The 26527-nt window shown below is 39.8% G+C and overlaps 1 protein-coding gene across 1 annotated transcript in view; it reads left to right on the forward strand.

Annotated features, from left to right (window-relative positions):
• The window catches only part of kcnq5b (potassium voltage-gated channel, KQT-like subfamily, member 5b), a 121302-nt gene that overhangs the window by 82268 nt on the left and 12507 nt on the right, over window positions 1–26527 (forward strand). Inside the window, exons 2-9 of the mRNA XM_053329458.1 lie at window positions 2425–2515; window positions 6901–7027; window positions 13139–13314; window positions 18420–18545; window positions 20158–20268; window positions 21033–21128; window positions 22108–22202; window positions 24832–24858. Coding sequence (XP_053185433.1) covers window positions 2425–2515; window positions 6901–7027; window positions 13139–13314; window positions 18420–18545; window positions 20158–20268; window positions 21033–21128; window positions 22108–22202; window positions 24832–24858 — 849 coding nt within the window. The remainder of the gene's footprint in view (window positions 1–2424; window positions 2516–6900; window positions 7028–13138; window positions 13315–18419; window positions 18546–20157; window positions 20269–21032; window positions 21129–22107; window positions 22203–24831; window positions 24859–26527) is intronic.

Below are 26527 nucleotides of genomic sequence, written 5' to 3' on the forward strand. Positions count from 1 at the left end.
AAGATATAATGACATAACCATCCCTGCGGCTGTGGAAAATTCTGACCTCAGTTTTGGCTCCCTGAATGTCAGCGAGGGCCCGACGGGGGTCAGAACAGCACAGCCCTGTCCCGTACTGTACTGTGGGCTATGGGACAGTGACCCACTCTGCACACCCACCATTTTCACACAGGCGCCATTCAAACGCTGGATGTAGTCCTGATGGACCCCAATTTTTAAGAATGAAAGACTTCCTTTCAACTCTGTTATAATCTGGGGTCAATTGGACACCAAGGGGGCCATAGTAATAGTCCCCAGTCTCTACTTCAATACAGCTGTGGAGATGGACAAGCTAAATAGCCAGTAATGACATGTCTGCAGTTAGAAATGGAATATATTTGGCAGTTTTGTTGTCTTTGTTATTCAGCATAAATATGAATGGTTAAGAAATAGTTGTTTTCATATCATATCATTGCTCTGACTAAGAAACCTGCATATAAGAATCCAAGTATGCTGAGTAGCTCCAGTTTATTCCTCTCTTATAATAACACTGCATGTAAGTCACAGAGCTAAGCATCCAATTTTTCAAAAAATGAATTCCCAGTAATCTTCGAGAGACCCAGAAGGTTGTTCCATGATATTCATTAGAACTTTGTTCTGAAGATATGAGTTAAGCTTCTTTTTCCTGAATCTGAACATGGTAGCTGGAAATTACATGATTCCTGGCTCAATTTGTGCATTATTAAACAAAATATTGGAATATATTGATGTTATTTCCCATTTTTTTTTAATTCACCCATTCATTCATTCTCCATACCACCTATCCTCGAGAGGGTTGCGAAGGAGGCTGGAGCCAATCCCAGCTGACATTGGGCAAGAGGCGGGGTTCACCATGCTCACCAGTCCATCACAGGGTTAACATACTGTAGATGAACAGCCATTCACACTCACATTCACACCTATGGGCAATTTAGAGGGAGCTTGAGATTTTTGGACATATGTCATTTCAGGCTACCTCAATAAGGAAACACAAAGATGGCCTGTTATATATTTTTCTGCAAATCAGCAGCTTGGCACTGTTAGTTGAGTGTAGTTTATGACAGTAGATGTATTACAGAAATATTATTCAGGGCTTGAAATGATAAAATAAGTAGACCAGTACATTGGATTTTAATGAGTTTTATTTTTCAATTTGAATTGGGTTTATTATGTTTCTGTGCTTGTGGATAATAATTTTTTCATGCAATAATGCTAAAAAATCGTCTGCTCTCGTTAAATAGATTTGGGATAGTTAAATCAAGTTTAACATTCAGGCTCTTTATATTTGTGCACATGTTATAAGCCACAATGAAGTAAGATACTAAGTTGACATCGTGGACACATTTCCCTTATCTTGATAGAACTCTCCTTTTCTGTGGGGGGCTGGAGGTAAATATTTGTCGGATCTCACTGGTGAACCGAAATTTTACAGATAAAGTTCCATTAAGCTGTGAATGATATCAGCAGCAGGGATGGCTGGTAGAATTACCAACCATGCAGCTTGTTATTTCAGTCTGGCTACTTTTCAGCTTTACACCTTCCTTATCACCAGCCCACACTATCATGAAACCAGAGGCCTGAGAGTGAAGGCAGCTTTTAAACTAAAAGTTGTTCTCAAATGTAGAGGCCCAAAGTTTAAAACTTGCCTGAAGGTCTCCAGTTTGAATTATGAATGTGTAAATGTAAAAACATGACGCAGGACATGACTGAAAAAAGGCATGTCTGCTCAACTGAACCTCCACTTGGACAACAGTTGGAAATAAAGTACACACACAGCATGTTGACCAGCCTTTCTCTGGCAGGCTTAAGAGGAGATCTGAGATGATAAAACACAGATGTGCTCTCACCGTTTAGCATCAAGAGCCACCGTAACTCTAAACCCTGCGCTCGTTATTTCAGACAATGATGTGGTTTTGGAAGATTTATGTGATGGAAAAAAAACCCCCAACATGTTATGCTTATGAAGATGGAAGGCTATGGTTTCCTGGCCAAGGGAGCGACAGTCAGAGTGTGGAAATGGTCGGATGTTGCTTGTTTTCCAATAGCCGCAGTTTCACTGCTTGTTTCTTGCAAATCATGTTGCACAAACAAGCATGATTAACTTGATATCTCAGGAAATTGAATAATAGTTAGGCTCATGGTTCACTGCAGAGAGGAAATAAGTTCTGTGATTGTGCTGCCAGATTGTTCGTGCACTGCTTCTTCCTTCAGCGCCAGAATGGGTTCAAGAGTTTGTCACATAGGAAAATCTAGAGGACAATTCCACTTTATTGTACATTTCTATAATCAACATTGAAAATTGTGTTTTGGAAAGTTTAATTTGATCTGCCTGTCAGTGTTTTCACTTCACGTCTGTGTTGTATTTATGATTATCTCCTCTCCCCTCCTCCTTGTTTTTCTGTTTAGGTTCATCTTGGTCTTCAGCTGCCTGGTCCTCTCTGTGTTCTCAACAATTCCGGCTCATCAGGACTTCTCCTCTTACTGTCTGCTCATTCTGGTAAGAAACTGGAGAGGGAAAAAAAACTTAATGTTATTTGTATCTGACTTACCTGATCCGACCTGATCAGAAGTTGTGCATCCAGTCCCCCACAATGAATCTCTACACAACACAGACATTGACCAAAAAGAATGTCCGGATTTACCTGTTACCTGCCCAATCACATTTACTGTAAAATATTTTTTAAAGCAATAACCACAGTCAGAAACCAAACCCTGACAGTGTATAAAGTGACTGAAAATACTGCTATCAGCATGTAAAAGACTTAAAACTATCAATACGGCAACCAAAAGTACTACATTTCTTTTGGTGCTTATGTTGCTGTGGAAGAGAGGCTACTCTGCATACTGGCTGATGCTCATCGTTGCTAAATAGACAATTGACCATGAACTTCACTGCTCATGCAATTAAAGTGGCCTTCCTGGCTTTTCTGTTTTCTGTCTGTATGATTTGATCGCTGCCTGAGTTGAAAAACATTCTATTGAAACTGGTGGACTTTGGATTAACTAGCGCAAAGTACTGCCTATCTGTTCTACTGAGATTTATGGATTTTTGGATTAATTAATGTGAAGTGCTTCCTATCTTCTTTACTGGGATTCCTTTTCTCTGGAGGGCAGCATCCCTTCCTGCAGCCTGCTGGCTCAGGTATGCCACAAAGCTATATCCAGCTCCCGTGCGCTCTGCCAGGCTTTTTAACCTGCTGCACCGAGTTTGGGATTTTAAAAAACAGTACTTGCTACATCCAAAGAGGCTTGTGCCATGGTTTCAATGTGGAATACAGAAGCAAAACAAACTTGGGCATCATTGTTAGAAACACTGCAAAACCCCCCTATACCAGGCAAGATGTAAAATACGGAGTGGATCACAGTATACTGCGTAGTTTGCAGAGACTTCCATCCTGTCTTCACATTCTGTCACCATGGAACTATTTGATGTACGATCTCTCATCGATCCCTCCTCATGTATGAACACATCTTTGATACACATTGATTTCATGTGCCTAACTTGGTATAAACCAGCAGACTACTCTGTTTAATGAGGCCTGCCCTTCTGGCTATTACATGGAAAAGCCTGCAGTTCTGGCTGTGGTGCTTTAGCCATCATACACCAAGATGAACTGAAATGGCTGTCTGTCCTACCAATTTCCCTTCTACTCAACGTTCTGCTCTAAAATGTAAACCTCTTTACTCAATGACGATGCTTCTCAGCTACCACCCCACCAAACCAAACTCATCTTTCCTCCCTGAGATACACAACCTCCTCACCTCACTCAGCTCCATGTCATCCAACATTATCTTTGTTGGTAATATGAAACAACAACAACCCCTGTCGTCAAGACGGTGTCTTGGTCTGAAGCAGCATGTTCATATCCCTACTTATACCAGGGGACACACACTTGACCTGGTCATCACTGACTCTGCCCCACCAATAATCTACAGGTCTATGTTCAGGGTGTGTCCAGCCACAAGGAGGTCTCAAAGAATTTGGCATTCCTGTCACTCCCCTACTAAACCAAAGAGTCAGATGCTTTCCCAGAAGCATCCAGCACCTCCAGCGCATCAACTGCCCATCTTCTGCATCGGTGAATGAACTAATGGCACTCTACAATACATCTCTGAGCAGTGTCTTTGATCTTCATGCCCCTATCAAGATGCACAAGGTCAGTTTTTCATGCTCTGCTCCCTAGTTCACTCATGACCTGAAGGAAATAAAAACAATTGAATGTGTCCTGGAATGAGACGCTCTGGCCTTGCTGTCCATAAATTGGACTTCCATGATCAAAGGACTTATTCAAAGTCTCTTAAAGAGGCTTGGTCACAGTTCTACACCAACCTAATTAATAACAACCCTGGAATCCATTTTCTTCCCACCATAATTAATCTCCTGAAGCCACAATCATCTCCTCCATTTAAGGGTACAGAAAAGAGATGTAACAGCTTCATTGACTTTTTCAGAGTCAAGGTCAACAACATCCACTCTCTGATGTCCAGCGCTTCCTCTCTGCCTCCTTCTGTCACTGACCCTCTGCCCGAGAGCTCACCATCTCGATTTAATTTTATTCTGCTGACGCATTGAGGAAATCCTTGGGAAGATGAAACCCTACATGTGTGCCCTGTATCCCACTTCCACAGATCACCCAAACTGTCAACTACTGTCTTAAACTGGTAGTATTCCATTTGCTCCCAAGGTCTGAGTCTACCCCCTCCTCCAGAAGCCCACCACCGACCTAGAAGTTCTTGACAACTACACACCTTTCTCCAACCTCCCTCTCCTGTCCAAGGTGTAGGAGAAGATGTGTTGGGTTTTTTTTAGCTTCAGGCTTTGGTCAAGGTTGTGAATGCCCAGCTGATGGCAGACGATGCAGGGTCCCTCCCTCTGCTGATTCTCCTTGACCTGAGTACTGCATTTGACACTGTGGATCACACGATCCTCTTAGAATGCGTCCACACCGCCATTGGACAGGACTGAGTATGTCTCACTGTGAGGATGACGGTCTAGATCGCTCCATGTCACATGTGGTGTTCTACAAGGTTCAATTCTCCACATACTCCCCCTTGAAATGACATCATCAAATTCATTGCTGTGCTGATGATACCCAGCTGTGCATCAAAACTGCCCCAAGCCTTTCTGAAGAAGATAAAGATGGCTAAGCACAAGTGTCATCCAATTAAACAACAGCACTAGACTGAAGCTCTCCTCCTCTGCACCCCACACCAGGTTCAGTCATCCGCCATGCCTCACCTTTGACAATCATGACATCCTCCTCTACTCCTCAGTTACTAACCTAGGTGTTGGGTTTGACACTCAGTTGACTGTTGATGACCATATCAGACATTTAAAAAGCTCTTTCTACCATATCAAAACATCTGTACACTCTGCCCCTATGCAGAGAAACTTGTCCATGCCTTTATCTCCTCAAGACTGGACTACTGCTATGCGCTCTTCACGGGGATCCCTGGCAGGAGCTCCAGTACATTCAGAACAGCGCTGCCAAGATCCTGATGAGAGTGCAAAAACAAAAACACATTCTGTTTTCATTGCACTGGCTCTCTGTCTCCTTCAGGATTGACCACAAAGCCCTGCTACACAAATACAAATCCATATGCCTCCCTACAGGAACTGACAATACCAATACCAAAACTCCACACCACAGGGGATTGAGCCATCTGCTCTGCTGCACCTTACTTGTGAAAAAGACCTTCCTAACCATCTGAGGGCAGCACAGACCCTTAACTCTTAAACAAGGCCTAAAAACCTTTTTATTCAGGAAGGTTTTTTCATCTTAATTCTAATTATTATTTTCTTTATGTTGTGTGTTCTGTTACTAGTACTGTAGCACTTTGAGGTTCAATATGAAAAGTGGCGTACAACTTAAATACATTATTATTTAGACCCAAAACAAACACCATGATCTCACTGTCCTTAATGATAGCTGAGGGCTTAAAGTGCATGTGTTGCAAAACTGAGAAATACTTGTGATTCATGAGTGATTCATGGACACCACAGTACATAAAGTCTCATTCCAAATACACTGTGGAGGGCAGGTGCAAAGTTTCTATCATGATTTAAAAAGACGAAACGCCTATAATACATTAATTTACATCATCTCAATGTCCCAGTGTGAGTGTGTGCAAATCAGGTCAGGGGCCTCTGGTCTGATGGCAGGTTGAGCATGTCGTTGTGATTAAGGCTGTTGTGCGTTCCTATCACATTGGGTATGATGATCTTACAGTAATGCTGACGAGTTACAAATATTCCACTGATTGGAACTCCCCTTAATTTGGAGAACCTCTGCCAGAAAACACACACTAAGTTAAAACAATAAAATACACTAATGACACCAAAGTTGGGTGTGTGAGAGTCAGTTCGTCCATTCGATCGTGACTCATTTGTTTAAATACTTGCCTTGATGGTGGGAACTTTAAGTACTAATAACACTAAATGAGGTTAAAAGTCGTTGGAATGACAGTGAAAACTCCCAGTGTGCGTGAGAGAAAAATGCTTTTTAAAAAGATTCCTCCTGCGAGTCGAGTTTTTCTAAAGCCTCTCAGTGAAAGGAGGGGTATTTTTTTTCAAACTGTGGCGCATTTACTGCACATGGTTCTCCCTGCAGCAGTTAATACCATTTCACAAATTGCACTGCACTAATTGCATCAGCGGTGTTATCTAATGGGGCTGAATCAGTGTGTGTGTGTGTGTGCATTAACAGATCCTGACATCCATTTTAATGACAAAAACAATCCATTAATGATGTATAATAATATGTAATGATGTATCTGCAATCTGCACCGACAAGCAGACTCACATATTGCTTGTGAAACCACATTCTGTTACCATAATTAACACATTGTCTCTTGTCACTGACCTGCTTGAACTCCCTGCAGGAGTTCGTCATGATTGTGGTGTTTGGGTTAGAATACATCATCCGTATCTGGTCGGCGGGATGCTGCTGTCGTTACAGAGGATGGCAGGGTCGACTCCGCTTCGCAAGAAAGCCTTTCTGCGTCATAGGTGAGTTGTTGGAGCACACCTGTTAGTTGAATCGCTCTTTTGGAATCAAACTCTGACCATTCCCCCCCTTTAAAAACCAGTAGTAATACTATTTCCTTTCTTTTATTGTTTTGACGCTTGCTTCATATTTCAATTGCCTCCTACTTGCCCTCTGGTGAACACAGTTGTCTTCTCTGTGAACGCAATTTGATAGGCGCAGGCAGGGCTCCACAGCACGCTATTGACCATAGTTTGCTTGTGTCATTTTCAGTTGTGGTCAGAGCTCATTAGAGGAGAGAGCATTTACGTAATGAGGTTGCATTTACTGCCTTTTAATCTTTCCACTGTTTAGACATGGATCTCGCTGCTCCTTCTTGGAAAGTATGGGTGCTTGAGGGAAGGAGAGCAGGGCTTAGCGGTCACGCAGGGTGCCATGAGCTCCCTCATCGTCACACATTGTAGCCACTGCTGCGGTCACTGCTGAGGGAATGTGAGCAAAACAAAAAAAGCGAAAATAATGTAAGAGAGCGAGAGAAAGAGAGGGGGGAGGGAGGGAGGCAGAGTGTGAGACAGAGAATGAGAAAATGAGTGAGATGATTGGATCAAGTCAGAAAATGAGTTGAACTCAGACAACCGGAGCAGTAGAGACAGATGGAAGTGATGCAGGTACGCATGAGGATCAGCTCCATCATGCATTTGTGTCTTTAACAAACACCCCTAATTAACAGGGTAGGTGTATCATTTATCACCTTCTCTGTGTTCTCACTTCCCTCTTGTATTGTGAGATGTATTCAAATTTTCTGTGCAGACAAGTAGAGGATTATGGGAGTTGTTTGTAAAATAGCAGCCACAGTGTTTTGTTGTATAATGTCAACTTGAATTTAATTGAATCTGAAGATGTTTGTTTTTAGATTACTGCTCAGCTTCACTTCATTTGGTAGTCAAATAGAGAGTAGATGATTATATAAGCAGACAAAATACTTGTAGAAGTTTTGACATGTATTACAGGTGCAGTGATTAGGATATATTGGCATCTAGTTGTGAGGTGTGAGGTTGAACAAGGGTGCAAAATAATGGCCTTCATGGTAGGGGGCCCACTCCCTATGTAGATATTAAGGGCTTATTCTAGTTTCAGGTGATAATACACTAATTAAAGGGTTAGGGTTAGGGTTAGGGTTATGAAAATTATATTACATTTCTGCCAAGTCCGTTCCTCTAGATGCCACAAAATTGTACATACTGCGCCTTTAAAATTCTACATACAGCACCTTTAAGTGTGTAATATAAAAACGACTGTGTCATACTGACTGACAGACTGATTTGAAACTGGCTCTAGAACATTAGTTAGTAAGTTAGTCAATATATCACGAGAGCAGTAAAATCTGCAGTTAAATGCTTAGACGATTTAACACTTCATCTTTCCGTTGAACCTTTCAGATTTAATTTTGTTCAATATTCATATAATTAAGCCGTCAGTTAATCCAATTCCTCTGGTAGAAAGACTAATCTTTGTTAAATTAAAAGATGCTTGACAGTATTGCGAATAATCAGTGTGACACTGTAGCGATCTGTCTAGACTTGTTCAGGAGTCATTACTGCAAATGAAGACATTGTAAGCCTCTACTTGCTTTATGTAGGTGATTTATATTTTCCTTTAAAAAGCAAAACTTCATTAATGAACTCATTTTGTTTCATTGCATTTATTTCTCATTTATATATATTTACAGAAATTTAAAATGATATACTGTATTAGAGTTCTATGTTAAATCATTTGTTCAATAAATGAATAATATTGTGTAGCATTTAAGTTCATTCTTGACCTGCGACCTGTATGTGTGACAAAATAATCTCTACTAATGGTCCACCTACTAGTCCTCAGGGCTTTCAACCATAACTAATCTTCACCAGCGAAGGAAGGAAGGTGGATGATCATTGGATAATCTGTGTTTGACATGTAGGTTACATGAACGCACCCGAGCCAGTTTCATTTGTTGGTGAAGACCATAAGATGTGGTTGAAAGCTTTTTTTGTCACATAATATTTAACACAGAAGCAGATACACACACCTTACTTCTTACCTATATACTGTACATCTGTTATATATTAATAGTGTTGATCTTCCCTTTTTAAAAACTAATAATCATAAGGAGTCTCTCCCCTGGTTTACCTGTACAATATGTGAGGAGTGAATACCCTTAAAGCTTGCTTTAGTCAAGCTGAAAATTATTTTGAAATGTTTTTTTGCTGGTGTTGGCACAAATGACTGCACCCAAAATGTTCATTTAGCTATCTAGTCTGTAATATAGATCCAACTGATAATTTCTTCACATTTTTCACTGTGTGATAGTGCCAGAAATGATGTTCAACAGTTTCTTTGAGGCACGGGGATCTTCAGTCAAAAACACGGAGTCACATTAGTGCCAAAATAATGCTCGCCAAGGGAAGTTGTTTACTGCTATATATATGAACTCATAAATTAAAGAAGACTTGAACCAATTGCACCCTAAGTGTTGGGAGATGGTGATATATCCACTGTGGTCATTTAAAGCCTTTTAGGAATAGATCTTTCATTACAGACATTCCCTGAGGACTCAGGAAGAAACACATCCATTGGCAACCTGAACAAATGATTCCTGCTACACAGTTCCTATAATTTACTGGGATTTGTCCTCCGGAGGTGTTGGTGAATGTACGAGAATTAGATTGGACTGTGCCATCATCCATGCTTTTATTTCCTCACGCCTCAACTACTGGAACTCCCTATAAATTTGTGTCAGCCAGAAATTACTCCACCGTCTACACTGAGCTCAAAACACAGCAGCTCAGCCTTTTAGCACAATCTGAATCATGTGACCGAATCACCCCTGTCTTATCGTCCCTGCACTGGCTGTCTGTTCATTTTAGGATTGGTTGAATTCTTTTATTTGCTTTTAAAGCCAGGCATGGGTTGCCCCCCGTATATCTCTGACCTTTTATCCCCCTACAAACCAGCACGTAGTCTGGGATCCGCTGGTAAGGCCCAGTGTCTAGGGTCTAGGCTTCTCAAGACACATTTTTATAGAAAAGCTTGTATGTGATTTTTAATTCTTCATTTGAACTTTGCTTTGTTCGTGTAACTAAATTGACTTTCATATTGATACTGATTTATAATGACTGTTGTTTATATTATGTACTGTGAAGCACTGTACTTTTATTTAGAAGTGCTACAGAAACACAGTTTTTATTATTATATTGTACAATCTATCTACTATGTGTGTCTGATTTCCCTGTTGGTTCTTTTACTTATGCTGTAATAATGGGGTTTAACTTAAATCCTGTGCTGTATATACAATGTGAAAGTAAAGGGATTATCTGGAGTTTATCATTTGTTTTTGTTTGGTTTTTCAAATGTTGATTGTTGAGTCTCGATTTGGATTAAACACCTTGCAGAAATGATGGCATTGTACGTTGGGATGCAGCGTGGGAAATCATCGCAGCACTTAGATTGAAAGTTACTTGATTTTGTTTTCTTGAGAGATTACAGCCAAATGATTGTTAGTTTGCTGACCCAACAGATTATCTCTTCTATTTCTGTCTCAGCCTATATTATTCAGTATGGTACTGTATTTGATCAAATTGAGGTCATGATCCCATACTGCAGTCCATGTAAAGTTTTCAGTGTCATCAGTAGCTGTGTAGTTTACAGCAGGAACAATGTTGTTTGACTGCTAGCCATGCTAACTCTTGCAGTTTGCACTTACAACTCTTTCCACTTTATCCATATTCTGTCCTGCCTTCTATTAGCCACAGTACGTTAGTAAATTCGTTAGCAAGTTAGCAAAATCCAGTCTGACTGCAATTTGCCGAAAAGACTCTTCTGAGCTGCTTTATGTAAAATGTAGCAAGTTCTATTTTTAGCTTGACCTGTACAAGGAACTAATTGTCAGGATAACTTACTCTTTGCTGTGCTGATTTAATCTTTTTTTTAGGTGCAATTTGACGCTCACTGTAGCATGAAATCACTCCTCTTTCTCCCAGAACGACCCAAATTTTTAATTTAGCTATCTAATCTGTAAAATAGATCAAACTAATAATTTCTTCACATTTTTTCGCTGTGTGATAGTACCAGAAATGATGTTCAACAGTTTATTTGTCGCAGGGGGTGTCTTCAGTCACTTGGTATCAAAGATAGAAACAACTTGGCTGTAAAAAATACGGAGTCACATTAGCGCCAAAATTAATTAAAGAAGACTTGAACCAATTTCACCATAAGTGTTGTAAGATGGTGATTTGTCCACTATAGTCATTTAAAGCCTATTAGGAATAGATCTTTCATTACAGACACTCCCTGAGGACTCAGGAAGAAACACATCCATTGGCAACCTGAACAAATGATTCCATTACATTATTTGACAGACATTAATGAAGATTAGGATTTAAAATGTTCACCTTTCCAAAAGTCCATCAAGTGTTTTTATTTTCTAATCATGGAAAGCCTTTGACTTATGACACCTCAATCTCTCTCACACACACACACACACACACACACACACACACACACACACACACACACACACACTCACAGACACTCAAGCCCGCACACACATTCATCACAGTCTGTCATTGGCTTCCTCTCACAGTTTTCTCTCTGCACCTTCAAAGCGAGTGAAGCCATTGCAGCTCTGCGGGTATCCTGAAGGCTATCATCCCCTGGGTGTCATTAATGTATTTTTCATGGTGTTGCTGCTGCTGACTTTTCCCCTTTTCCCTCTACTGCCCCCCACTCACCACGGGTCAACTGGTCCATGGTTTTTACAGCAGGAGCCATCAGCCACACCTTGGTCAGCACTTTCTCTCAAACATAGGGTTCGGCGGAAGGACAGGAGCAGGGTTTAGGGGGAGGGGGAGGTGGGGGGGCGACGTTTTTTTTCATGAGGGAAAAGCTCTTGCACAGAGCGAACTAAATAACACTACTTAAGGGTTGGGTTTCACATCGCGCGTCACTGAAATGGAAGATCTGTTCTAGAGAGGAGCGAAGGGGGAAAGAGGAGGAAAAATGTTATTTCTTGAGTCATAGGAGCTTGTTTCTTTAGTTGTCTGTGTTCTTTGTGGGTTTGATGTTATTCATTTGCTCAGTGTGGTTTCTGTGTGAACTTCCTCTGAATAGAGTCAAATCTGTGTATGTGTGTGTGTGTGTGTGTGTGTGTGTGTACTGTATGAATATCCCTGCCTGTGTGACCTCCTGTGCCTGTATTTGTTGACTTTCAAGTTTCTGGCTGTCACAATTTTCAGCAGATATATTGATATGGTTGAAAAGGAAGAAAGAAAAGTAAAACCTGATGATGATTAGACGTGTGTAACCCAAAAAAAAAAAAAAAACTCTTACTGGAAAACTGCCTCAGTCAATCACTTCTCCCTCCACTGTCCTGTATGTGTCTGCACAGCACATCTATGTGATAGCCAGGCACCTTATACATACATACATACAATGTGTGTGTATATATAGGAAGAGTACACAGTGCATTATTGTACAAGATGCCCTTGGCGGATTGTGTCATCTCCAGTAATATGGAGCTTTTGTTGGGATAATTTGCCACAGTGAGGGGTGACAGCAGTGGGTTGCTGTTATTGCAGCAGCATGATAGACATCAAGCCACAGCTCCCTTATATTCTGACCCCAAGGCTTGGATGAGCCATAAGGACTGTCTGTTTTAAGAGGCCAGTTTCAAATTAAGATCAATATTAATACATTATACTTGCCTTTAGGTCGTACTTTTTCTGCTCCTCTGACAAGTAAATCTATTATTTTTTCTTCCTTTGTCCATAAGCATGAGAAACATATTTATATTACTTTATCTTGGCTGTCATCATTATTTCTCAGTATTACAAAAACTCCAGACATCACACAATTCTCTTATGTTATGTAGTAATAAAACAGGTTAAGAACAGGTTAATTTATGTTTTAAAAGACATTTCTAACATACTAATGGACCTGATGCTCATATATTTTATTTCTGTGGTTGAGTCATAATAAAATGTCTGTACTGCAGATTTGTCTTTTTCTCATTCTGAGCCCTGTGTGTGTGTGTGTGTGTGTGTGTGTGTGTGTGTGTGTTTGTGTGTTTGTGTGTGTGTTTCCTCTCTGCCCTCCAGACATCATAGTGCTGATTGCGTCTGTGGCAGTGGTGTCTGCAGGAAGCCAGGGCAACATCTTTGCCACCTCGGTCCTCCGGAGCCTGCGTTTCCTTCAGATCCTACGCATGGTGCGAATGGACAGAAGAGGGGGCACCTGGAAGCTTCTGGGCTCTGTGGTCTACGCACACAGCAAGGTTAATGACCAACACACACACACACACACACACACACACACACACACAGTTTTCCTTACTAAAGAACAACATCACTGGAAGGGTTTCAATGTGTGATGCTTTTATTTTGAAGATATAATGTGGTTACACTCACAATAATTAGATCTTTACATGAGTATTGAAGTTGTTATCCTAATGAAATAGTGAACACAACCCATTAAATTGATGTTTCTGGCCAACAAACAAACTCAAACATACTGAATATTTAATGTATCATCTTTAAACTGGTTCAATAGACTGTTACTGTACTTTGAATAGAATTAGCAGATTATGTGGCACCCCAGAAACTATAACAACCCCGCCCCGCTGAAGCTCATGATGTTGGAAAGTCTGAATGGTACATAATACACATTTGAATATAATGTATTGTAAATTAATGTCCACATTGAACTGAAGACATAAAAAGTGTGAAAATCTGCCCATCAAACTTTATCAATATAGCAGCTTTCATACAGGTTAATGTAGTTCAAACTGCTTCACCGTTGATTGACAAGCCCATAATGAGACCGAACAAGTGACAACATAAAGAAAAGGAGGGAACAGAAACAAAGAACAAATTAAAAGAATAAAAAAACAAAGACCAATGCACGCAAGAGAAAATAAAGATGAAAAGAAAATGTTTAGAAAATTTAAATGAAGTAAAATAAATGAGAGAAAATTACTAGACACTAGACAAAAGTAAAATGAGATGAAGTTTAATAAAAACCAGACTAAGGGCGTATTCACACCTGCCTTGTTTGGTTCGGATCAAACCAAAGAAATCGCTGGTGCGGACCTTTTGGGCTGGTGTGAACACAAACCATCGAACTCTGGAGCGGACCAAACAGTCGGACCGAGACCCAGTCGGAGAGGTGGTCTCGGTTCGCTTCCAAACGGACCCTGGAACGGTTCGCTTGATATGTGAATGCGACCGCGCTCGGTCCGACCCAGTTATAAATAATCACATGCCTTTTTGGACGCAACAGGCTCTCGTAGCCGACCGCATTATGGGAAATAATTGTTTGATTAGCGCCTTAGCAACTCCAAACTTGATTAGCAAACATAGCCTACGGAACAGCACATCGTAGAACTGACGTTGCACCAGAAGCTGGTGTTGCTCCAAATGCACCTGAAACGTTTGCAACTGAATGACACAAATTAACATCAGCACAATGAGTGTAGCGCGCTGCTGGACGTCCATGATTGTTTACTTTAACCGGCGCTTTCCCCCTTTTTTCCCTTACCACTTTACCCCGACCCCAGAGCTTTTTGTCCAATGATTGAACGATCTTTGCACACATGTGGGTTTGTTGACAAATTCTGGTCCACTTGCGAAAAGCGCAATGTGAACAGGAACCGCACCAAACCAAAAAAGAAACATTGTATTTTGGTCCGGACTAAATAAGCGGACCAAAGGACTTTCCTGGTGTGAATACGCCCTAAAACTAGATTAAAAAAGAGATTAAAAGACAAAAGAAACATGAATTAAATCAATAACAAGATAAAAACTTATAGAATGATTATAATAAAACAGTGTAAAATAAAGTAGTACAACATTTTACAACATCAAAACCAATGGATTCTTTCTTTTGAAACTCTCTTATCTCTTTTATGTAATTTCTTACATCAGCTCACTCTCCCCTCTCTGTGCTCCACCTCCATTAACCCACGCAAGTTTTATCAGCTGCTTTTTACTTCTACCTCAGATGCAGTGGGAGATGCGGGGACATGTCATTGTTGCTCACATTGTTCTATTTAACTTCTATCAAAGCTACAGTTTCAGAGGGAATGGCTGTGATAAAAGACCAAATTCCAAATGAAAAGGTCAAATACTGCAAGTGTGTGTGTGTGTGTGTGTGTGTGTGTGTGTGGATATGTTTTATAAGGTCTATCTTGTCTCCTTTCAGCCACTATAGGAGTTTCTCACCGTATTGTTTGTAGTGCATTCTGGGTGCAAAAATGATAACCCACAACAACTATTCATCCAGCCTGAAGGAACAAAAACTATTGCAATCACACACACAGCTGACTCATATATAAAAACATATTCTCAGCCTCTGATAGTACAGTACCTAGCTATGCAGATACTCCACCTCCATACAATTATGATTTAATATCTAGTTTTTACAGCACTAAAAACATTTATTTTTCTGGTGAACTGACACTTTGCATTAAAAAGAACACAATATGGATAAAATCTGAGGTAGAGAATGGTGCACTTTTAAAATTACAGTGTATCTGTCTGTGTAGGCGCTACCACCAGCAGCGAGCAGCAGAAAGAACACATAGCATATAGGTGACATATGAGTGAAGACTGAGGTCCATTGTCCGCTTTCAATGCAGTGGCAGTCAGTAGCCGGTGGTTAACGTCATCTACAGCTGTAGCAATAACAGATTTACGGGCCTCCTACTGAGCTTCAACAGGAGATTGTCAGCTACCAAACTAGACAGACTTGCAACATAACAGTCTGTCTAGTTCGGTAGTCAGGTTAGAGTTCAAAACCCCCGTCTGGATGTGTGTTTTGAAGATCTGACCCAGCTGAATGCTGTTGGTCAGTTTGAGACCTGAACCTGATCTGTATTTTCCTGCCAAGACACTGCAGATAAAAAGTAGCCAGTAGCTAAATCTTCTACAAAGCATCTCTTCTCTTTGTATGAGATATGTTTTTGTACATGAGCTCTGACAAATGAACTTAATAACACTAATAAAAGGAAAGAATTTGAAACCTGAGGCTATATTTTTTGCTTTATTCCATCCATTACTTACCGTTAGCTCTCCAAGTTAATGCAGTGTATTGGCAACACACTACCTCTTTCAGTACTCTCACTGAAGATTGTGTGTCTACCGGCAACACACAACACACAAAAGACTCTACTTTCTCCATAAATTATATTTTAAAAAAACAAAAAGCAAAGCCTGGTTCTGGCCCAAGCTCAAAGCTTTATTCAACAAATGGCCCGAACCAGAAATCTGATATTCTGTTGGGTTCTGTTGGGTTCGGGGCTGGGTAGCAGAACTTTACTGAATGTCAGGAAGATCAGCTGTGATTTGTGGACAGGGGTTAAGACTAATGACTTCATGTTTTTGCCTCAACCTACTTTATGAACTCCATTTAAATGTGATTTCTTCCTGACATCATCTATCATCTTAATGGTAGGTAGATCAGTAACATTAACATAGATCTACATTAGCTTTGTGATCAGCCATTACTGGCCAGCCCACAGGAGATGGCATTAATTCAGTTCCACTTGATAATAACATATGTTCCCATTTTTTTGCACTAGCTCCAAACCACATCTGCGGCTTCCTTGATGAATTTCATATTTGGCATTTGTGTGTTTTTATGGTGTTGTTTCTGTGGATGTGATTTTTTTTTTACTTGGCAGTGAAGCAGCAATTAAGTATTTATATTGTGCTTTATGGTGTGTGATTGGACTGTTTGTAGTGAATACTTATTTTACCCAAGGACACAACCACTTATTGTGCACTAACAATGAGAGTAGGAGTTTTCATCTGCTTTTAACACTATTCAACCCAGTATTTCAGCAGATATATTGGCTACACTTGAAGTATCACTTGTAGAATCCAGCAGGTCAGAGTAGACACGTCACTCATCCTCCCAGGGATGTGTTCACTTCAACAAAGGAAATGTCCATGCAATCCTCTGACCCTACCTTTATCAATGGGAAGCCAGTACAATCTGTTACAAATGACCAGTATCTTGGCATTATGCTTGACCATAAGCTTATAGGGAAATTTCGTCATGTTTTATGTGGATGTCCAAACAATATGATGTTAAAAGAAATAAATTCCTCAGTGTTTATTGCAGTATACTGACTGAGAAGAGAGGTTAGTTTTCCTGCCCGTGGAGCAGTACCTAAATGCACCAAGACACATTAGCCCAAAATCCTTCCAAAACTCACAGCTGCAGCCTCCAGCCGTTCTCCACTGCATTTCTTCAGTCGTACACTCTGGCTCAAATAAGTATGACTGAATATCTGACTCAGCCAAACACTGTAAAATGTATCCTCGTTCGTAACATCTTCTAAACAAAGAGAACAAGGAAATTTTGTTTTGTACGGCATCTGGAGCATGCCCCTCGGCTATAAATCCATGCTGAAATAGCATGTAGTTGTTCCTGACCTCCAACTACTTCACTGTATGACAGTGCTGGAAGAACAACACTGAGAACATTGGTAACAACTGAAAGCATTTTTCACACAATATCCTTCATTTGGATAACTAACTTAGGTTGAAAATCAGTGGAATGGTCCTTTTAAATAAGTGATGTACTAAAACACAACAAAGAATGTACTTTATAAATAAATTGCTATGTATTAATATCCACAGCAAAATTCTCCAAATGCTGTACTGTGCTTTTATCGACAGTGTTGTAACCTTCTGCATCATCTGCTGGTTTGGCAACGCTACTGAAGCACAGAAAAAGACTGTAACATCAGCCAGTAAACTGTTAAGGGATTATGTTTGCCCCCCTCTAGTCACTAAAAACAGATCCAAGTTTTCGTAAGCCATTAAGTTTTTAAACCAGTAGTGAACTAGCACCTAATCCTTCCTTATCACGAAGGATGTCCTGCTGGTCTGGATTCTATTGTTCTCTCCCTTTTCTCTTTTTTCCCTCCACTTTTCCACCTAATTTTCACAAGGTGTGAGGTATGAGTATCAGTATTGGTGATTGATGGTGTGATGAAATGCCTTGTGATTGTGCTGCAAACTGATATCCCCCACAGGGACAATTAAAATATCCAACTATCCATCTATCTCAAATATTGTATTTAGAAAGCTCTCAACCTGCTAGTAAAACGACTTTACATTCGTGTTAGAAAATAATTTGAGATGAAGCGGATTTACTATAAAACACAGATTCAATAAAAGGTCATAACTTTCACTTTTTATCACTCTCTCATTCTATTTAGTTGAAACTTTTGTTCCCAATGTTCACAGAAAAGCCGATTAAAGGTTGATCTATATTGTATTTTCATATGCCAAAGTGGGTGTGCATTATCAAAATCCTCTTTTTCCCCTCCATGATTACTCTCTGAATGCCAGTTTTGACCTCTGCCTGCAGGAACTGGTGACTGCCTGGTACATCGGCTTCTTGGTTCTCATCTTCTCTTCATTTCTCGTGTACCTCGTGGAGAACAAGTTCAACAAGGAGTTCGCCACCTACGCTGATGCCTTGTGGTGGGGCACGGTGAGTTTTAAAGGAATGTTTGTCACTCTGCCTGCCTCTGTAAAATCTCAGAATGGAAATATGTTTTTTACAACTGTTGTCTTCCCATCTGTTGTACAACTTTTGTCCTCCCGGGTCAAAACTGACCTGATTTGGTTTGACTGTTAATAAAGTATATGGTATCAATTATCACCCAATTCTCTGTTCCACCTTTTTAGCCAACTTCATTCCAACTTATTACCACATGTTTTATACATATTTTTTGGAAATTATGGTCAATAGGCCTCATTTAAATAAAACTATACCTCATTTTTGAGTTAAAGCCTGTTGTCCTTCTGGGTCAAAATTTCCACAAGTTTCTTGGGCAACTGGACAACTCAGAGTTACATCCCTTTGCAGCAGACATCCCACACTATATGCGCTTGATAGAGTTATCTCTTCACTTCAATGTCTCCCACAGTGGACACTGACAAATGGGGTCCTTGCCCACATTTTCTCCTATTGAATTTGTTGTTGCTTCTGAGCTTTGACAGCTCCTCCATAAACATTAGTGCCGCGCAACTCCATTAACAACCATTTTCATATTGGCTCCGAAACTCATAATGGTACCAAATGGCATCAGCTGCCTTTGTCGTGCTTGGCAATCAGAGCCTGAATGAAAGGTAATCCAGAGTGAAAAGTCTGCCAAAGCAGGGAGGTGATTAGATAGATGAATAGGTAGATAAATAGTCAGACAGATCAGCCAGCGAGGAGTTTTTCAAGCAGTGCCAGTTCTTTTTCACAGCCAGCTTTATTTGCTCCTGTCATTAAATTGTGAACAATAGCATTAAATGCAAATGTTCCGTCTTTTGCTGAACACATGTGAAAGGCTCTATTCAGTGGTCATATTTTAATGTGCTAAGTACCATCACTACACATCATTATCACAATTAAATCCCTTTCTTCTTTTATTAAAATATCACTAATTGGCTTCTTCTTTCATCAATTCAATTCAACTTTATTTGTTGCTCAAGGGACAGTTTTGGCAGGCGTGTTTGCTGACTAGCGCACCTATAAAATTCATTCACACATTGTTCAATGCAAACAGTCAAAGATGTGTTATTATCCAAATGGCTTCTCATTGTGGCTTCACAGATCATCCTGATAGGCTGAAGTAGGTCCGCACACATAAAGGACAACAAGAACGCACAGACTGCAATGTTTTAGTGAGGGAGAATAAACATTTCAGCCACAGGCTTTCATCAGTGTACTTAGAACCAAGGCCATACACAGTCACTCCAGTAAAGCCTCCACACAGGTCTAATCACTCAGATGTGATTGCACCGCCTGAAGGCTTCATTTCAGATCATTCCTCAATGCGGCGAAAAAATCAAGCAGCATGCAAAAGGAAAAACATGCAAATACAAAAACAGCTCCCCACAGCAAAAGACATTTTAAACTAGTAAGATAAGAATAAATATCAGGTTTTTGAGAACAATCATGAATCAGTCTTACTATTCACAGAAATATTGACAGTTAAAGTCTTTTATCGACTGCATTTTCACACAAGACAGGCATTTCTTTCATTTTCTTTCACATTTCAAAGCCTTAATACAGGCATTAGTCAGGAGTTAATAATTATGTGTTTTCACAGATCACCCTAACGACCATCGGTTATGGTGACAAGACACCAAAGACGTGGACAGGACGAATGCTGTCTGCAGGGTTCGCCCTCCTGGGCATCTCGTTCTTTGCCTTGCCAGCAGTAAGTCCAGACCCTTCCCTCCAAAGTCCTTTTTCTTTGATGTTCAGAGAGCAGGTATATTATTTATCAGTGATATTTCTTAATTAGGCATTAGCAGGACAGCAAAACTGAGTGTATAATTTTGTCTGCTATTTTATTTATGTTCATCTTATTAAGTGTAATTTAATATTTATTGTAATAAGAAACACTAAGATTTAAGTGACTTATATGTAAGATTGTAAGTGTATAATTCTTAAAGTAAAGGTACCCTGTACTATGTTGAGTTTTAATCAATATAAAACAGTGTTTTGATGAGCTCACATAGGAGAATGTGCATGTACACACACAAGCACACAGGTGACAATAATACATATTCCTGCTGAGAATTTCATGCTACTCTGTCGATCAGTAGTCATAGCAGTGCCACAGAGAAAGGCGGACAGGAAATACACTTATTTGTGTTCTGACTGTACACGTGTACTGTAGGTGCTTAGCTTAGCATAAAAATATGGGAGCTGGGGGAAACCCAAGCAATAGATAGAGCATGTACCTCCCTGTAAAACAAAATTCATCAGACAAAATGAATGAATATGTTTCTGTACCTGTAATTACCCTCTCATCTAACTCTCAAACAGAAAGCAAATGTTGAACTATTCCTTTGAGAAAAATGAACATATCACATGTTGTTTCTGTCTCAATCATGTTGGAGTGCCCGCTGATTAATTGATACTTGTGCATCTGCATATAAAAACATCCAGTATTAATTCTCATTAATATCACACCAGGGTATTCTGGGCTCAGGCTTTGCCCTGAAGGTCCAGGAGCAGCACAGACAGAAGCACTTTGAGAAAAGGAGAAACCCAGCCGCCTACCTCATCCAGGTAAATGTCCTGTATTTCAATTTCAATATAAAATGTTTGTTGCTGTCATTCAAAACAATACACCACAGTGTCTAAGTGAACTGAATGCCTGCATAATACAAAATGTGATTGAAATCCCTAAATAATTTCTATCATTCTCCAGTTTCTCTTTTTCCTCCGTGGATTCTCCAAAAACCCTGAAACTACCCAATAAAAAGCGCATAGCATGTAGTTTCACTCTGTCCAGCCCTGTGCCCCCTCATCTGACACTTTGCAGTAAGCTCTCTGATCAGTGGGAGTTTTTTTGCCTCTTCCAGATTGTGTTTAAAGCCCAGAAACATCACTTTGGCAAACCCATTCTTGCCATCCCCCCTCCTGTCTGCTTCACACATTTTCTTTTCTCCCAGCCTGATCTTCACACATGCCTCATTTTTTTCATTCTGAATTTTTAGCGGCGGTGACCTCACGTTGTCCTCTCCTTATATTTCTCCATATGCTTCATTTTTATCCTCTGCTCTTTCACCTGCTTTACTCCCACGTGCTTCTCCGCTTTCATCCTCTATGGCATTTCCCCCTCCCACCTTTTCTCTCCCATCTTATGTTCCCACTCCCCCCATTCTTGACTGCTGTCTCCTCTCTACCTCCACCTCCTCTTCATCCTTTCCGTCCCCATGTTGTACCAGGCTGCGTGGCGTTATTACTCCACCAACAGCACCAAGCCCTACCTGGACGCCACGTGGCGGCACTATGAGAGCCTCCTGCCTTCCCACAGGCATGTATCCATGCCTGACCTCCGCTCCAACCACAGACGTGTGAAACACCTGTTTTTTAGTTTTCACTAATCAGCTTTTTAAATTTGTTTTCTTTTCTATCCTCCTCATCTTCTCTCTCCTACTTTTTCTTCCTCTTTGGCCTGGTTTTTATTTTCTTTCCATTTATCTCCTTTTTTTTGTCTCCTCTACTTTTTTCTTCTTCTTGGTTTTGTGTATTCTGCATGCAGTGTGTTTGGCGTAGTTATGCGGCTGATGAGAACTCGGTTTCCATTGCTACCTGGAAGCCTCACTTGAAGGCGTTGCATACCTGCAGCCCTACAAAGTAGGTACAACTATAGCAGCTGGTGTCTGTATTTGGTGTCTGTACCATTCTCCTGTACTTTTTAAGTTCATATAATTTTTCACAAAAATATATGCAGCCATTTTCAACTTTTTGTGCTCTGTCTTTCTGTTTAATGTATCTGCTTTGTTCTTTTATTCAACATATAAATGCATTGATTTTTTAAATGTATTTTTTCTCATAAGAAAATGATTCACAGCCATCAAAAAGGCAACATTTCCAGGCTCTGTAGAACTCAACTTGCTTGAGAATTAAGAAAAAAACGCTGACTTCTAAGACATCTCTCAGCAACCCTTAACTTTCGCTGTAGTTATATAAATGTACATTTCATTTCTCCACAGCTTTCATACTGAGTTGAGGCTCTGTGTTTGACCAGAGCCAGTTGAGTGCTCAATGAGCCAGGGATTTTCACTGCTGTCACTTTGAGAGACTGAGGCAGCAATTTTTTGCATTTGCTCTCCGTAATGCATCTATTTATGACAGCAATTGTGGCCTCAATGAGTCACTAAGGCTATTTTGAATTTGCAGCTCTTCATTCTCCTTAAATTGCTCATCTACTTGGCGCTGATGCCTTCAGTACAGTAGTTGAGACGTACAGTAGTCAGCAGCTTTAGCAGCTAGCATATCCATACATGTAGATACAGTGCAAATAAAGGGTTTACCATTTACATACAATCAAGGATGTGCACACAGCAGGGGGTAGAAAAGTCATTTTCATAATTTATACACACAGAAACTCACTATAAAGCAGTATAATTACTGTTCAGAGATACATTTGTATGTGGCACTCATCCCCACATTTCCAAAATTGTTTTAATTACAGCTCTGTCGGCTCTTGCTAGCTAACATAACACATAATTCGGCTAGCACAGACAATAATTCACACCAAGAGCACTAAAATTAGCTCTTGCAGGTAGTGAAAAATCACCTGTGTAATCAACTGGCAGCACAGACTAAAACACTCCCACACATGTAAGGATAACTTTCTTGTTTAAAGCCATATTAGCATACACAACATTAATTTGCTAAGATAAGTACAGTTTAGAAGGTTAAAAACATTACTCATAATTGATAACAGAATTTAAAGCAAGACTATACAACATCATTCTTTTTACAAATGAAGTTGAATTCATGAGCAAAGCACACTCTTATTTTTTAACTAGCATTACTTTTTCTGTTCTGACTAGTAGCTAATAATAGCTCATGTTAGTTAATGTTAGCAAACGTAAGCTAGATATTGCTGAGTCATTTACATTGTTCAGTGATTTCACTGAGATTTACTCAACTCCACCTTTTTAACTATATGTTTTCACTTTATGTCATTATGTGTGTAAGTTGCCACTAACGCTAATCTGTTACACTACTTTTTAGCACATCCAAGACAAACATTTAAAAACAGTGTGTACCACTAGCAATTAGTGCAATTCAATGCTCCACTATCCTGTAATTATGGCCATAATTTGTGGCCTTAGTGGCATCTGTCATCAACAGCTGCTTAAATGAATATTATAAGTCAGCTGCAGGGGATCATGAAAACAGACTCTTCACACTCTTTTTTGATTTTTTCCCCCCTCTGAAATATTACAAGTATAAACATGATGTATTTTCTATCCAAAGCACTAATCACTGATGTATTATTTATGTGGTGTAATACCTCCCTTAGCTTTGACCAGATTGCTAATTCTGCCCTCTGTGGAATATTGAACATTTTCCAGCCATTATTTTTGCAATTTGTACATTTCCTTTCTTGATCTTGTCATAAGCTCCTCATTTTGTTTAGTTTCCTATGCCCGGTGTACTTACACATCTCACAAAGAAATAGGCGGAAAACATATCTTAAGAGCCTGGAAATATTTGTAAAGCCATCTGTCAGGCATATTGTGTACAGTTATAAAGTCATCATGAACATAACATAGTCATAATGTCCAAAACACACCCTTAGATTACAAAGACACTCTTTAAAGTAATTCAGTAAACTCATTTTCACTATCCTCTCTTGTTGCAAGTGCTTCCTTAGTTTGCCTGGACTGTACTACATTGACCTGCATGTCTTGTAGTGAGCCTGCTATTTGTTAAGGTCTAGTTCCCATGGAGTGCTTGTTATTGACTGATGTATTGCTACCTTCAAATAATCTGCATTTGTAAAAACTGTTGCTGACAAAGGCCTTGATGCATCATTCTATGCTAACTTGGAGGACCATACCAAGGTGTTTAAAATGCAGGTTTTAGCTTTTTTACTTCAAACCATTTTTACTTTGACTATAGGCTCTTTTCTTTTTTCTTTTTTTTAAACTTGATGTTCATAGTGATTCATTTACATAACTTAAACGGGTTTCAGTAGATTTCCATATTGTTCAAAACAAGTAGAAAACAGTGGAGGTCTGGAATGCTGATATAAAATTGCCATGACTTTACTAAACCACTGTAGCATGGGTTTCCAAAATGGTTAGCTGTAATTCAAAGTATATGTGATTACTAGTGAACGGGCTAAAACATGCAAAAGCACTAGTATGGTCCTTGAAGCAACATTGTTGATTGTTAGATGAACACTATTATGAAAGAATGCTTTCTAATGTCACTTTTTCTTCTTCTACTCATCTGTCAACTCCAGGAAGGAACAGGGAGAGTCAACCACAAGGTTTGTGACTCTGCTGTTTGACTGCACATTCACTGTTTTCCATCATGTTGTAGCTCCATAAATTCAGAGGTAAGGCTGGGTATCGAACCTCAAAACTGACCAGTCTAAAAAAAATTGGAATCTAATTTCTGTTCAGAATCTTGTTTACTTATTTTCAGGTCAGATAGTTCAAGCAGGAGAGATCAACTAGAAGGCTATAGATTTATTTATTCAATCTTTATTCAATCATTGATATCATTATTATCATTATTGATATTAGCAACAGAGAAAGACTCTGCTGATTAGACTCTATCAATGTGAGCTCTATCTGAACTATCTGTATTGAGCTTTGGCCCATTATGACATATGACTGGAGATAGGACAGAATCCCCTGGTGTCTAGATGCTGAAGTTGGAGTAAATCCAGCAGATCATTGGTAGAAGATATGGTGTAGTCAGACCTGCGAATATAGATACTCACAATGTAGGACAGTGGAAACAAATGGAGGACTAAAAGCAGAACGTGACAGAAAAGATTTTCCTTACCGAACGTTTGCCAAAGCTTCATTGATTGACTACAGTTGTTTAACATTTTATATAAGCGGTTGTTTTTCTAAGGCTGCTTTTGTAAAGGAACATTTAACATTTGAGATCTTTTTGTGGCCTCTTTTGTCTAATATATACGAAACTTGGATTATTTGGTTATTTTTGGCCACTTGGGGGCAGTGCAACAAGACTGACTCTTAAACTGCTAGATACACAATTACATTCATGATTAGATAGTCACTAACTTTGTCTGTTGTTTTGTAGCTTACTATGGTGTAGCAGTGGTAGTGTCACAATACCCCAGCCCTTTTGGGGAACATATCAAACATTATAAACCTACAAACTGCTGTTGCTGCACTTCTGTGTGAACTGCACTGTCACTGAAAACATGATGTCATTTTAACTGCTATTAGTAATTTAGTACTATTAGTAGGATTTCAGGCTGTGGGTGATGAAATGTTGACCTTCTAATAGCAACTTTTACACGAGCTCTCCCTATGGCTCATTTTGCTTTGGTCTATCATTCTTTTTTATCACTTGCTGTCCTCTCCAAAAAAACATACATGCTCATGCTGAGGTACACTTAAGGTTAAATACAGTCATTCACACATGTGCATACCCACAATCTTTAACCATCCATACTTCAGGTACCTATTATACTCTTATCAGAAATTATATGTTGTATGAGTCTGTCTTTATATTATCAGCTCCTGATGCATGTATTTTAGCTAATGCATTTTTAGATTCATTTGGGGAGGAAAACATGCAGGGCAGGGAGAGGGCTAAGTGATGTAATACGTTGTGTTGGCAGTTATGAAACCCTGAGTAAATGTTTTTCTGCAAAACACCACAGCAGCCTGAAAGCGGATGTATGGTTTTTCCCCCCTCAGCTTCGTGTCATATAAGAACTACACCACGTTTCAAGCATTTGAAATATCGATAACCAAATGAAGCATACATTTTTTGAGGATCAGTCTGTGCAGTCGTCTGCACACAGTCAAGAACAAGAATTCATCCCACGCACTCTCCTGCATGTCTCGAGAACAAGGGAGGAGAGATACAGCCTCGACCTATGTTCCTTTTTTTTTTTTTTTCCACATACCCCCAACTCGACTATTTACACCTCTCCACCACAGAGCCGGAGA

This window comes from Scomber japonicus, chromosome 2 (assembly GCF_027409825.1).
Source record: "Scomber japonicus isolate fScoJap1 chromosome 2, fScoJap1.pri, whole genome shotgun sequence".
NCBI lineage: Eukaryota > Metazoa > Chordata > Actinopteri > Scombriformes > Scombridae > Scomber > Scomber japonicus.